At 37.3% G+C, this 13444-nt stretch overlaps 2 protein-coding genes across 4 annotated transcripts in view; one reads left to right on the forward strand and one right to left on the reverse strand.

Annotated features, from left to right (window-relative positions):
* Positions 1-626: 626 nt before the first annotated feature.
* On the reverse strand, positions 627-13435 carry LACC1 (laccase domain containing 1). Of its 2 annotated transcripts, none has more exons than XM_082701330.1 (7): positions 12876-13435; positions 10851-11466; positions 10037-10215; positions 9135-9300; positions 6012-6237; positions 4561-4721; positions 627-3554 (listed from the first exon to the last, which is right to left on the reverse strand). In XM_082701330.1, exons 2-6 carry the CDS (start codon positions 11410-11412, stop codon positions 4562-4564), a joined length of 1293 nt encoding a protein of 430 aa, XP_082557456.1. In that variant the 5' UTR covers positions 11413-11466; positions 12876-13435; the 3' UTR covers positions 627-3554; position 4561. The 2 variants fall into 2 exon arrangements, with proteins under 2 accessions (XP_082557456.1, XP_082557455.1); XM_082701329.1 differs by having other exon boundaries at positions 10037-10218.
* Positions 13035-13444, forward strand: part of CCDC122 (coiled-coil domain containing 122) — a 42285-nt gene continuing 41875 nt past the window's right edge. Inside the window, exon 1 of one of the 2 annotated variants that reach the window (XM_082701331.1) lies at positions 13035-13163. The gene's annotated coding sequence lies outside the window, so the exon portion shown is untranslated. The remainder of the gene's footprint in view (positions 13164-13444) is intronic. The other variant, XM_082701338.1, reaches the window with a different exon arrangement.

A 13444-nucleotide genomic window follows, 5' to 3' on the forward strand; every position in this document is an offset into this window, starting at 1 on the left:
GAGAATAGATTGGCTCAACCTTCAGTCAAGAAACAGAACAGAGCTACTTGTAGAAATACTGCCTCCTAGTGGAAAGATCACTTTTTAAATTTATTTTATAAAGCACTGGAATATAGCATATTTACTATGTGACTAGTGTCATAGTGTCACTATGTCACTAATGGCATAGTCACTATGCCATTATTCACAATTTAAAGTTACAATTCAATTTCAGCTTGATACTTAGTACCTCCAAAAGAATGTCATGAACTCTCATCTAATTTACAAACTTAATTCCTCTTCTTAATAAAATGACAACCAATAGTTCCTATGTGCAATTAGTAGTAGTGCTTAGAGTGAAAACAAAACTTACTAAAAATAAAAATTATCATTGTGGCTGTACCCTCAAAGTCCCAGAAATTCTTGAGAGTGACAGAGATCTTACAGAGTTAATAAGATATGATCGTTAACAACCTATTCATACTGTTTCTGAGTTACTGAATCAAGATTTTTTACTCAGTAAAAGGGCAAGGAGACTTTTCGTTAAATACTGGGAAGCAGATAATCTAAAATCACAGATAATCAAACAATTTTTATTTGGTTTTAGAATATTTTGGTACATAAAGTGAAATACAGACACCTAATACTTTTTTTTTTTTTTAAGATTTTATTTACTTGAGAGAGAGAGAGAGCACACACGCAAGTGAGTGGGGGGCAGTGCAGAGGAAGACGACTCCCTGTTGAAGAGAGAGCCCAACACAAGGCTCGATCTCAGGACCCTGGGGATCATGACCTGAGCAGAAGGCAGACACTTAACTGACTGAGCCACCCAGGCGCCCCAGCCACCTAATACTCTTGTAAATTTGTAAACTTCAAACAAAATAATAATACACAGTGAAGAACTGGAAAATTATCATACTTTCTAAATGTGTGAAATTATTCTTTATCTTTATAATTATCATTAAACATAAAAGTTTTTTGCGTGAGTTTGAAATTATTGTCCTATGCTTTTTGTTTAATGCCTTCCATCAACTGGAAGAAATGAGGTATTTTATTTCAATTTTACACTGAGTTACGAATTGCATAGAAGAATTCAACTAAACAAGGTACCAGTTTGTGACAACTTTACAACATAAATCACAGTATTGAAATTGCTGGTTTATTGACTGCCACCTTTTACTAGATATTAAACATGTGAAAGATAACAACTGGATTTTTTTTAACCTACCCTAGTATCTCAACAGAATTTTGGTTGAATGGATTATATTAACAAGAAGTTGAAAAAAAATCAACTTAGATATCTCTGATTAACTGTAAAATCTGAAATGAGATTTCAAGTCACAAGATGTGGGGTCAAATCTTATTTTACCACAAATTATATGATTTTAAGCTCCACCTCAATGAGACTCAGTTTTCTCATCTGAATAAAGAGAGGTACAACTGACCAATGTATTTCAGAGTAGCTACAAAGGTAAAATGAAGTAATATATGTAAAAGTCCTTTGTAAATACCTAACAAATGTAATTTTCCATTATGCTACTGCATGTACAGTTAGGACCAAGTGTATAAAATAAGAAAAATTTTTAAGATGCAATGTAACTAACTACTCATATTAAAAATACATGTCATATATTACATGACACACCATTTTCTCCCAAGTGAAAACAGCGTGACTTCTCTCTTCAGCCTACAAATATACTTACAAGTACTGGTCAAAAAAGAAAGAAAAAAAATCCCTTCCTTCGAGACACAGCTCCCAGTGCTTTATTTTCTCTGCTAAATACTTTTAAAGAAGAGTGGACATCTATGCATATTCCTTCTCAATGCACTGAAATCGGACTCTGCCACCATTGCATGTAGAACAGCTTTAATATGGTTAATCCATTGGTTTCCTTCTCATTCCACATTTTATTCTATCTCTGAAAACTTCTTGTACCTTGTATCTCTGGAAATTCCAAGTACCTCCCACATTCATACTGGCTTCTTTATTCAAAATAAGTATACTCTGCTTTTTTCCCCTTATTTCTGATGATTCATCTTTTTTTTTTTTTTTAAACTTGTTCAGCTTCTTGTTCTTCAAATGTACATGTTGTATGAGGTTTCACCCTTGAACCTCCTTTTTTCTCACTGTGTAGTTCTGCCTAGATGATTCAGCCTACTCCAGGAAACTTGGGCCTCATCTCTGCACAGCCAGCTTCTAAATCTGTATCTTTCTACCAGCTCCCACCAAGATGTGACGTCTGTATTTCTAGTCATTGACCAAATATATCCACTGGATATACTTCAGTCTGCATGTCAAACTCACTATTCTCCCTTTTCCCAAAAATCTTCCTTCCGTTTGTTGCTGTTCTTGATAGACAACCAAGCAGAAAGCTTAGAGTCATCAGTAATTTCTCCCCTCCATAGCTGTCATCTTTGTTATCTATTAAGAGGATCTATGGACTCTATGTCTGGTCCATCTTAATTTCCACTGCCTTCATTGTTTCTTTTTAAAAATATTTTGCCTCTTTTTTTTTTTGTTTGTTTGATCTTATTTTATTTATTTATTTATTTATTTTTAATTAATTTTTTATTTTTTATAAACATATATTTTTATCCCCAGGGGTACAGGTGTGTGAATCACCAGGTTTACACACTTCACAGCACTCACCAAAGCACATACCCTCCCCAATGTCCATAATCCCATCCCCTTCTCCCAAACCCCCTCCCCCCACCAACCCTCAGTTTGTTTTGTGAGATTAAGAGCCACTTATGGTTTGTCTCCCTCCCAATCCCATCTTGTTTCATTTATTCTTCTCCTACCCACTTAAGCCTCCATGTAAATACATCTTTCTGCTTTGGTCTCTCACAATTTAAATCCATCCTGTTACAAATGATGCTAAGGAAATAAAAACACTACCCTGTTTTTTGTGTTTATTCTTTACCTGGAAAATCAACCCTACACTCTTTGACATGGCATTTGAGACTAACTAATCTCTTTCCAACCTGTTTTTCTAGTAACTTCTGCCTACACCCTTTTCTCTCTAGAACATGGTTTACACTTTCAATTTCATAGCCCTAGTTCATGGTATTCCCTCTATCTGTTACGGCTATTCTTCATTTATCAAAAGCCTGTGCATCTTTTGGGCCCATATGAAACATCATATTCTCTATGGCACTTTCCATAACCTTCCTTCTTCTGTACTCTTCTGCTGCTATCAAAATTAAATTTAAGTATTATAAGTGTTTATCTCCTTCACTGCATTAGACTAAAGGTGAAAAGGTCTAACCCACTTTGATTCAGATATTCTTCATACAATGCCTGACAAATAGGGTATACCCAGTAAATACTGAACTGAACAGCCCTATTACTGATTTATATAACAAACAGAACAAACCTAAAGAATAATCTTCATCTAGATTTTGCTGGAATCAAATGGAACTCATTTGGCTTTGGATTAATACTGAAAATATACCTAAAAGATAAATTATCCATTTAATCCATCGGTTTTAAGTAAATCAAACAGCTAAATTTCCCTCTTGCAGTCAGTTGAGAAGGAGGCAGGAAACAGTTGCATAAAAATCCAGTCAAGTATCTGTAAAAATACATAGAAAAGAAATGTAAGACACTTACTAGTGCTATTACAATATCCAGATAAGGATCATAAGGTCTGCTAAAGTCTTTTGTATATTAAAGAGTTAAAGACATCGTGAAGCTTAAAAATAACATTAAGTTAAGAGTAAACTTAAAGAAAAGTAGATATATGCTAAAGGGTCAGCACTAACTCACTGTCATGAAATATTTTTGTATAACTCTTAAAAAAATCTGAAATAAATACTAATTTAATGAAATTATACTCAGTTTTACTCTAAGACTATAGATCATGTATCAGCAAATTATAGCCTGTAGGCCAAACCTGCCTGGCCCCACATCTGTTTTTTAAAAATAAAGTTTTACTGAAACACGGTCATACTCATTTTGTGTTGTTACTGTCTGCTTTTGCTCTACAATGGCAAAGCTAAGTAGTTTGAGACGGAGACTGTATGTACCACAAAGCCTAAAAATATTTACTATCTCACCTTTAAAGAAAATTGGCCAACCCCTGCTACAGATAATCAGTTGCAAATCTAGTTGAAAACCATGCCAGTTTGATATGTGAGGACTTTTTATTATTCTAGAATTTAGAATCTTTATGCAAAGATTTCTTCTCAAAAATCAAAAGAATAAAAAATAAAGTTTTAAAGATGTTATGATAGGAAATATACTGATGTCAAGTACATAGGAGATAAATGGTATACATGCAGGATTTTTAAAATAAATTATTTTATTTTTATATTTATATGGTGGCCTGTTTACTTAAGTAGGAAAAGGAGCAGCTATTCTTTATATTAGAGTATGTCCCTAAAAATTAACTCTTCTTAAAAAAAAAAAAATTAACTCTTCCTACCTCTACTGTCTCACTAAAAATAGAAACTTAATTCTTCCTACAAGAATAAAGGGACAAAGTTAAATATAATCAATTATTTTTTAAAATGAGGGGAGGGAAAGCTGGAAAGAGGAGAAAGAAAAGAGGTAAAGGAAGAGGAAGAACCCGCTGTTACCTCATTCTCTAATTGATATGAAGCCAATCTGTGTACCAAAATTAAGGCCATCTCGGACATGGGAGAAAAACTTGTCAGGGTGGCAGGACGTACAGAGGTCAAGATCTTGGTTCAGGTCTTGAATATTCTGTGGTAGAATTCCTCCCTGTTCTAGAAGAATCCTTAGGATAAAGATTTTTCAAAGATACCAAGTGTTTATTTTACCTAGCCAAAGCAGTAAAAAATACATACATATGAATATTGGTGTAAAAGAATTCTGGGAAAGATTTGCTTGGAACAATGAAATTGGTTTTCAGATACAAAACATGAACAAGTCAGGAATTTGGAAGATTTTATAACCATTAATCACTTAAGTTTACATACGAACTGTAAAACTTTCTATATTGTCCTGCAGACATGACCTGGGTCCAGAATTTTATAAACAAAATCAAGTACTTATTTAGAAGAAACATCTAAAGTTACAAGGATATTTGTAGACAAGATTCACCTGATTCAGACAGAGATGCTTTTTGGTCATTTGGCCCTCCCACCTCTTGTCCTCCTATTAACAGATTTTCACAGAGAAATTGCTTCTCCATAAATACTTTACAATATGAAATATGAATATTAATTAGTGATTTTAATTCCACAAGTCACATTTAACAATCAATTTCAATCCTTTCTATATGCTAAATGAGGCAGAATCTGTGCAACGTTTTGTTTACTAGAATAGAAACACAATTAAAATCAGACAATTTTCTTTTTTAGAAATAACAAATAATGGCTTTTAATAGCAAAACTTCATAATTCAAAATTGAAAGGGACCATAGAAAGCTTGAGAGTGACTATGTGCTTATATTATCTAACACTTTTGCTAAGAAATATATTCCTCTAGCTAAAGAATAAAGATAATTTTAAAATATCATCTGCCTGGGGCGCCTGGGTGGCTCAGTGGGTTAAAGCCTCTGCCTTTGGCTCAGGTCATGATCCCAGGGTCCTGGGATCGAGCCCTGCTTCTGGCTCTCTTGCTCAGCGGGGAGCCTGCTTCTACCTCTCTCTCTGCCTGCCTCTGTGCCTACTTGTGATCTCTGTCTGTCAAATAAATAAATAAAATCTTTAAAATTTCATCTTCCTGATAGTTTATTACATTACAGATTTCAGCTGAAGAAAGACTATGAAGCACATGACTACTTTTCTATATGAAGTTTAAGTACATCTCTCAAAACTCAAATAATAGCTTCCTGCACTTTTAAGTCAATAAGAGATAACAGGAAAATTTCTGTTAGTCAAACTTAAATGAGAATAGATTTAATAATCAAAATATGTTTTTGTATAAAATACGTATGTCAGTTACCTATTTATCTGCCACCTCAATTTTTCTTGGAGTTACTAATTGTTGTCTAAAATTATTTTCATTTTAGAAACAATAAGTAATAACTAAACTTGCAGTTTGGGAATGAAATCAAACATACCTGGTGGCTTTACGAATGTCAATGTAGGGATTTGGTGAATCAAATAACCGTACACATTCAGGATCAAGAGTATGAAATTCCTTTGCTGATTCCTTTGGCAGAGTAAAACAGCAAGGTCCTACTGAAGGTCCCAGTACAACAATAATGTCTTCCAAATTACACCCATATTCTGTGATCATAGCATTCACTGTAGCCATAGCAACACCTAGCAAAGTACCCCTCCAACCTGGTAAATGGGAAGAAAAAGAGATAAGGGAAGTTGAAACATAGCATTTCACCTTAATTTATCTCTAACTTAAAAATGAGCAGAGTTAGTTTGCATATTTTTCAAAGTCCAGAAATAGCAATGAATCACAAGATCAATTAATTAAGCTAAATAACCATTTAACAAAAACACCAGTTTTTATTTTTCTTATTTTTTAAAAGATTTTATTTATTTATTCATTTGAGAGAGAGAGAGAGCAGAGTGGGGAGGAGAGGGAGAAGCAGAACCTTGGGATCATGACCTGAGCCTAAGGCAGACATTTAACTGACTGAGCCACTCAGACACCCCTAAAACACTGGTTTTTAAATGAGGTACACTATGCAAACCACCTGACATGGGAGAGATATGTAATGGGAGGTCCCTTCCGCTTCCTTTAAAAATATTCTATACTTTCAGTTTCCAGTGGGATTATACCTTATAAGTCTTCTCTCTCTCCTTCACTTTTTTTAGACACTTTTTTTAAACTTGGGGGGAGGAAATATACATATCATTAAATTTACCATTTTAACTCCTTTTAAGTGTATACTTCAGTAGTGTTAAATATATTCACATTGTTGTGCAACCAAGTTCTATAACTTTGTCATCTTGCAAAACGGAAACTCATTAAATAACAATTCCCCATCACCACTTTGCCCCAGGCCATGGTACCCACCATTCCACTGTGTCTATGAATTTGACTACTTTAGATACCTCATGTAAGTGGAATCTTACAGTATCTCTTGTGACTGACTTCCTACATTTAACATAATGTCCTCAAGGTCCTCATTCAGGTGTAAGGATTTCCTTCCTTTCCAATGCTAAATAATATTCCACTGTATGCATTTATCACATTTTGCTTATCCATTCATCCATCTATGGAAATTTGTATTGCTTCCACCTCTTTGCTATTATGGATAACTCTGCTATATGCACAGGTGTGCTTTTGTTCTTTTGGATATATACCCAGAAGTAGAACTGCTGAATCATATGGTAATTGTATTTTAAAATTTTTGAGGAACCACCATACTATTTTTTATAGCAGCTGCACCATTTTACATTCCCACCAATTGTGCATCAGAGTTCTAATTCTTCCACATCTTCACCATTTGCTATTTTCTTTTTATTTCTTTTTTTAATATTAGCTATCCTAATGGGTTAGGTGATATCTCATTATAGTTGTGATGCGCATTTTCCTAATTATTAGTGGCATTAAGCATCTTTTCATCACTTGCTTGTTGGCCATTTGCTTATCATGTTTGGAAAAATGTCTGTTCAAGACCTTTGCCCATTTTTAACTGGGTTATTGATTTTTTTGTTGAGTTGTAGATTCTTTATATATTCTGGACATAAACTCCTTATCAGATATATGAATTGCAAGTATTTTCTTCCATTCCATGGGCTGCCTTTTAACTTTGTTGTCTGTGTCCTTTGATGCAGTTTATTAGTTTTGATGAATTTCAATTTATCTGTCTCTACTCTTGTTTCTTGTGCTTTTGGTTTCATATCTATGAAACCATTGCCTAAACCAAGTTTATGAGGATTTACATTTTCTTTAATAAGTTTTATAGATTTAGCTCTTACATTTAGGTCTTTAACCTGTTTTGAGTTAATTTTTATATACAATGTAAGATAAATAATCTAACATCACTCTTTTGAATGTAAATATCCACTTTTCTCAGTACTATTTGTCGAAGAGACTGTCCTTTCCCCACTGTATAGTCCAGGTACCTTGTTAAAAACCTTTTGATCATATATGCAAGGGTTTATTTCTGGGTTCTTTTTTAATATATTTTTATAACAAGTTTTAAAATCAGAAAATGTCAGACTTTTAACTTTATTTAAGAGTGTTTCATTTTGACAGCTTTAGTATATGTGCTGCTGAAGCAAGCACTCATTTTGACAGCTTTAATCTTTGATATTTAAAAATAATGTTTCAAAACCTAAGAAGTAACAAATAAGATTCTCTTTTTATATCCAAAATCGAAGACTCAAATAACTTTTTGACAATGTCAAATCATAAATGTGACTTCTAGTCACCCAATCCCATAACTTTAGCTAGATCAGAAGAAAATATGCCACCTTCTTATTTTTTTGTCTAAAAAGCACAATAGATTTACAAGCAGAAAGAAATACCAAAGATCATCCCTCATTTTACAAAACCATGACCACAGGATAATCTAAATAGTACTTTAAAATACCTTCAGAAAATAAAATTCCATAACCTTAACACAACAACAAAAATCCTTTGTTCTTAACTTTAGATAATATTTAAAGGCACTAAACTATAACATATTAAGCTAAATGCAGTTTTCTAAACATATCTTGCTTCTTACCTCCATACCTTTACATATATGCTGCTGCACCTTCATCCTCATGAATACCTTTCTCCAACATACCTTATCTTCTTGGTCCCCATTGCCTAGACTTTAAAAGTTCTCAACAAGAGCCAGTACCACTTCCTCTCCCTCTGAAGTGTTCTGAAAAGCATGGAGGTGCTTTTTGCTGTTGTTGTTGTTATTACAACTGGGGTGCTACTGGCATTCGGAATTTTGAAAGCCAAGCAAACTACAATATAAGATTATCTTGCCCAAAATGTTAAAAGCAACCCTGCTGAGAAACCCTGGCACCTAGTCAAGTCCTGCAAATTCCTCCCGAATCAGTCAGGGTACTGCTTCCTTTGGGAATTCTACTCTGATTTATGTAATTTGACTTAGGTACTGCTTTTATTTGTTCCTATAATAAAAGTATGCTGGCTCTAGTTCTATTTTATATTTAATACCTGTAAAGTAATTAACTGTCTTGCCCACTAGAAAGAAATTATAACTTTTCCTATACTACAAAACTGGTAAAATCCTAAATGCTTAATTAAGTACACTTACCAGCGTGAGCAACACCACATGATTTTCTGACAGGATCAGCAAAAACAATTGGTATACAGTCAGCACCAAGAGCTGCTATTGTGACTCCCCTCTGATTTGTGGTGATTCCATCATAAGATTCAGGTTCCTTCCTTCCCATAATCCAGACGTCATTGGCATGATCAGTCTAATACCAAAGATGTGTGATAAAAATATTTTGAAAGTAGAATTTCTGATCCATAAGCTTTTTCTGAAAATACTCATTTTGTATGAAATTATATAACCAGTTTAATATTACTAGCAAGCATTAAAAACATCACTTCGATAGTAAAATACCAAATTTACTTGTCATTTAACTTTTGGCATTATAATCTCTATAAATTTTATTCAAAGGAAAACAGACTTGAACACTTAACAATTTAATACAGTCCATCACAAACATCTCCTACTAGAGATGGGTAAATATCTCCTTGCAGCAATTTCCATAAAGTACTATTTATGAAAAGAAGTTAAGTTAATTACCAAATTAAAGATATTCTTACTTTTCCTGACCCAAATAAAGCTAGAATTCTATAACAAACAAGATATCAATAGTGATCCTAGTTCCTCCTAATGTTAATTTAGAAAATAATGGCCTTTCTCTCCCACCATTCTGGAATCTTCTTTCTAAACCAAAAAGGGCAGTGGTACTATAAGAATTAACTGTACTTTTAGCTGCAAGAAGCTTCCTGTGAAATATATCTATGAAGAACTGATTTTTAGGCTCTAGTGTATAGATCGAAGAAAAACAACCATATCATTATCCTAAAATTTTAGATAAAATACCAGATGCAAAAGTTAAATAGCTTGTTTAAAGTCCATGTAGTCATTAGCACCGTCAAGAATATATTTTAGATCGTCCAAAACATGAAACAAAATTTTACCTTTATTCGGTAAAATTTCTCCACATTAAATCCTACAGCATTTCCCAACCTACGCAGATTTTCTTGAACAACGACCTTGGGATCTCTCCTTTTGGAACTACTGAAGAGATTGAATGAGCTAAGAGTTGGGATGTAGGATATTCCACCTGTTCTTGTAGTAAATCCGTGTAAGAAAATATCTGCTGAATAGAAGTAACGAAAGTAAAAATATGCTATACAAAAGACTATAAAATGTTACAAGCCCAGTGTCTCAGCAAGACTCTCCCTGATCACCTCAAGCTGCATGTTTTTCTAGCTTCCAATTTCTTCAGCACTGTGTACCTCAGGTGTTCTGTTATACATGGCTTTATGTTTGCTTTACCTTCCCCATGGGATTATTGCTCTTCAAAGAGTATCTTCTGTCCCATTTGTCTTTGTTATTCCTAACAGCATATAGCCCAAAGTAAATACCATTTAACCAAGAAGTAAGATTCACATTTTAAAATTTCATTCTTCTGTGAAGGTGCCAATGAGTTAAAGTATCAGAATTTCTAAATAGGAGATGCTTAGGGTCATAAATCTCATTTTAAAGGAAGGCTGGGGAATTTGTCTTAAAACTGAATTTGCATAAAGCAAATTTATTTGTTAAGGGTGGCATTGAAGGGACTATCCCTTGGTATCCCTTGACATCCCTCACACTCCCACGTTGCAACTGATGTCAGTGAATAATAAACCTATAGTCTATGAAAGAAAGGAGGAGGAAAAAGGTGAACAACCTCTAAAGAAAGACTAGTTTTTCATGTATACAGCAGAAACAACAGAGTGTTTAACACACCTGAGATTAAAGGAGATGTGATAATGGTTAACTCTCCTCTCAATGCTGGCAGGCTTCTCAAATATGTTTGAATTTCATTCTGGATTGCTTCTACTTCTTGAGCTGTGATCATGTTTATTTCAGTGGATTGTTTCAAAGGATCTCCCCTCGAAGTCACCTGTAAGTCTTCAAACTCAAAACTGTAAACATCGGTGAAGAGCTGATCAATAAAAGCCTTCAGTAATGTCTTCCGGTGCGTGGGTACAATTACTTTAATGCTGGTCAAATTTTTTTCATCAATTTTTTGCTTAATAGTATACAAAGAGGCAGCCATACTAGGATTGCTAACAGTCTCAAATCCTCTCAAGAGAGTTGATAATCCATTGCTTGCTTCTAATTCACAGTGATTATGTGCACCATCCCTTTCACAGCTGATGTTACTGCAACATATTATACAAAGAAACTTGGCTTTGGCAGCATGGTGGTATCTGACAGCATTCAATGTCTTTAGTAATGCCTGATGACTGTTTTTCTGAGAGTTAAATTTCAAACCAAAGAAATCAACCAACACTGCTTCTGCCATCCTTCAGGAGGGCACAAGGCCCTTCAAAGATTTCTGTGCCTCCTAAAAAATCACCTACAAAGAAAAATTAGTCTAAGAATGCAAAATTATATCAACCTTCTCATAGTTACAAATTTGTACCTATGCTTAAAAAAAAAAAGTTTTACCGATCTAAAAACATAAAAAAATAGATCTAGATGACTCCAAGAAAAGCTAGTCCATTATTTGTCCTAACAGAACCATGAACATGGAACCATTTGTGAAAGTGATTTGTACATCTTTCCAGTAGAGCAACAGTTCCTGTGTGTGTGTGTGTGTGTGTGTGTGTGTGTGTGTGTGATGTTTTTCCATACAGCAAATTTTAAGTAGGGAATTACTTAACTTAGACAAAGTCATGCTTTTTAATTACAGGGTGTCAAATTATGGTATATGTGTATCATTAATCCTGACATGACAGGCATGTTAGTTCACACCCCTTCATATGAAATATCCGGGCCTTCAATAGGTTAATGGAGCCACATCTAAAATTTACGGGTTTTAAAAAAATTTTTTTTATTTATTTTCAGCATAACAGTATTTCTTATTTTTGCACCACACCCAGTGCTCCATGCAATCCGTGCCCTCTCCAATACCCACCACCTGGTTCCCCCAACCTCCCCCCCACCCCCGCCACTTCAAACCCCTCAGATTGTTTTTCAGACTCCATAGTCTCTCATGGTTCACTTCCCCTTCCAATTTCCCCCAACTCCGTTCTCCTAACTCCCCTTGTCCTCCATGCTATTTGTTATGCTCCACAAATAAATGAAACCATATGATACTTGACTCTCTGCTTGACTTATTTCACTCAGCATAATCTGTAAAAGCTGAAACGATTCTAGGATTTACACAGCACTCTAGGATTTGGAACAGACGTTACTGCCCACCTGCTTCCTTACTCCGTCCCTGGCCCCCGCCCGGCGCAGATCTTCTCCCCTCCCAGCCCAGAGAGTCGGTTTCTCTTCAGGAGCCGCCTTGGGTGGTGAACCCCGCCGCCCAGGGCTCTTTTCTCCTGCAGCTACTCCCAACCTCCACTCCGGACGGTACTGGGCTCCCACTGAAGTTCATCTCGCCAGGTTTGAAAAACACTAAGAGAAGCGAGGGGAGTGACAACCATCCTCCCTTCTGCCTTGGGAAATGCCACCAAAAGCATCTGTCCTCCTCCCGATCCCGTGCTTGGTCTCCACCAGCCCGGGCGCCTCCACCGCCTCCTCCCCGCCCCCTTGAGACTTTCTGACCCCACCGATGCCCAGCGCAGGCAGATTTGCCCGTCCCGCCTGTGGCTTGCACCCTCCCGGCTTCTGCAAGCTCGGAGACGCCCCGGCGCCGCCACCTCCCCACCCCCCACCTGGAGCCTGGACGGAACCCGGAAGCCACGACCGTGGCACCTGGAGTTCTAAGCCTGACCCGCGACTCCGCCGCTGCAGCGCCTGGACCACCTCACCCACCTCACCGCCGACCCACCACGGGCGCCCCGCCAGACGGGGGCACGACGGCTGGGGCCCAGCGGCTGCGGAGAACGGGGCTGCGCCAGGCCGGCGACCTGCAGGGAGGGGCGAGCGGAGAAGAGGGCTGGGTACGGAGAGGCGCCGGGAGAAAGCCCGAGAAGAGCCCAGCGCCGGCCCCCGCGGCCGCCTCAGCAGTTCCGGGTCAGCGCAGCTCGTCGAGACCGTCCTACGCCGCACGACTGAGGCAAGAGAAACAGGAACCAGAGCCCTCTAGCCGGAGCCAGCCGGGTCAGCTGCCGGGGCCGGGACTGCGGGCGGTGAGGGGAACTGGGCGGGAGGCAGACTGTGGCGTGGCGGCGGGCGGGCCCTTGAGTGGGGAGGGACGTCGGGCGTGCAGGTGAAGGGAGCGGGGTCCTGGTAGGCTTGCGGGCCCCTTAGGGGAGCGGGACGGCTGAGAGGCTGGCGCTCGGGTGAAGGGAGCCGGGCGGCTTGGCAGGCTTGCGAGCCCCTCCAAGAGAGCCCGGCGGCTACGAGGCAGTGGGGCGGTGAGGGGAACAGGACTGCCGGCA

This window comes from Mustela nivalis (assembly GCF_964662115.1).
Source record: "Mustela nivalis genome assembly, chromosome: 15".
NCBI lineage: Eukaryota > Metazoa > Chordata > Mammalia > Carnivora > Mustelidae > Mustela > Mustela nivalis.

What these genes read in the sequence shown, in the direction of transcription:
- LACC1 (XM_082701329.1), bottom strand. Translation starts at nt 11,412, where the DNA reads ATGGCAGAAGCAGTGTTGGTTGATTTCTTTGGTTTGAAATTTAACTCT. An exon ending in AGAAATTTTACCGAATAAAG is followed by an intron (nt 9,301 to 10,036) that starts GTAAAATTTTGT and finishes CTTTGGTATTAG; the next exon opens with ACTGATCATGCCAATGACGT. An exon ending in GACATTCGTAAAGCCACCAG is followed by an intron (nt 4,722 to 6,011) that starts GTATGTTTGATT and finishes CTTTATCCTAAG; the next exon opens with GATTCTTCTAGAACAGGGAG.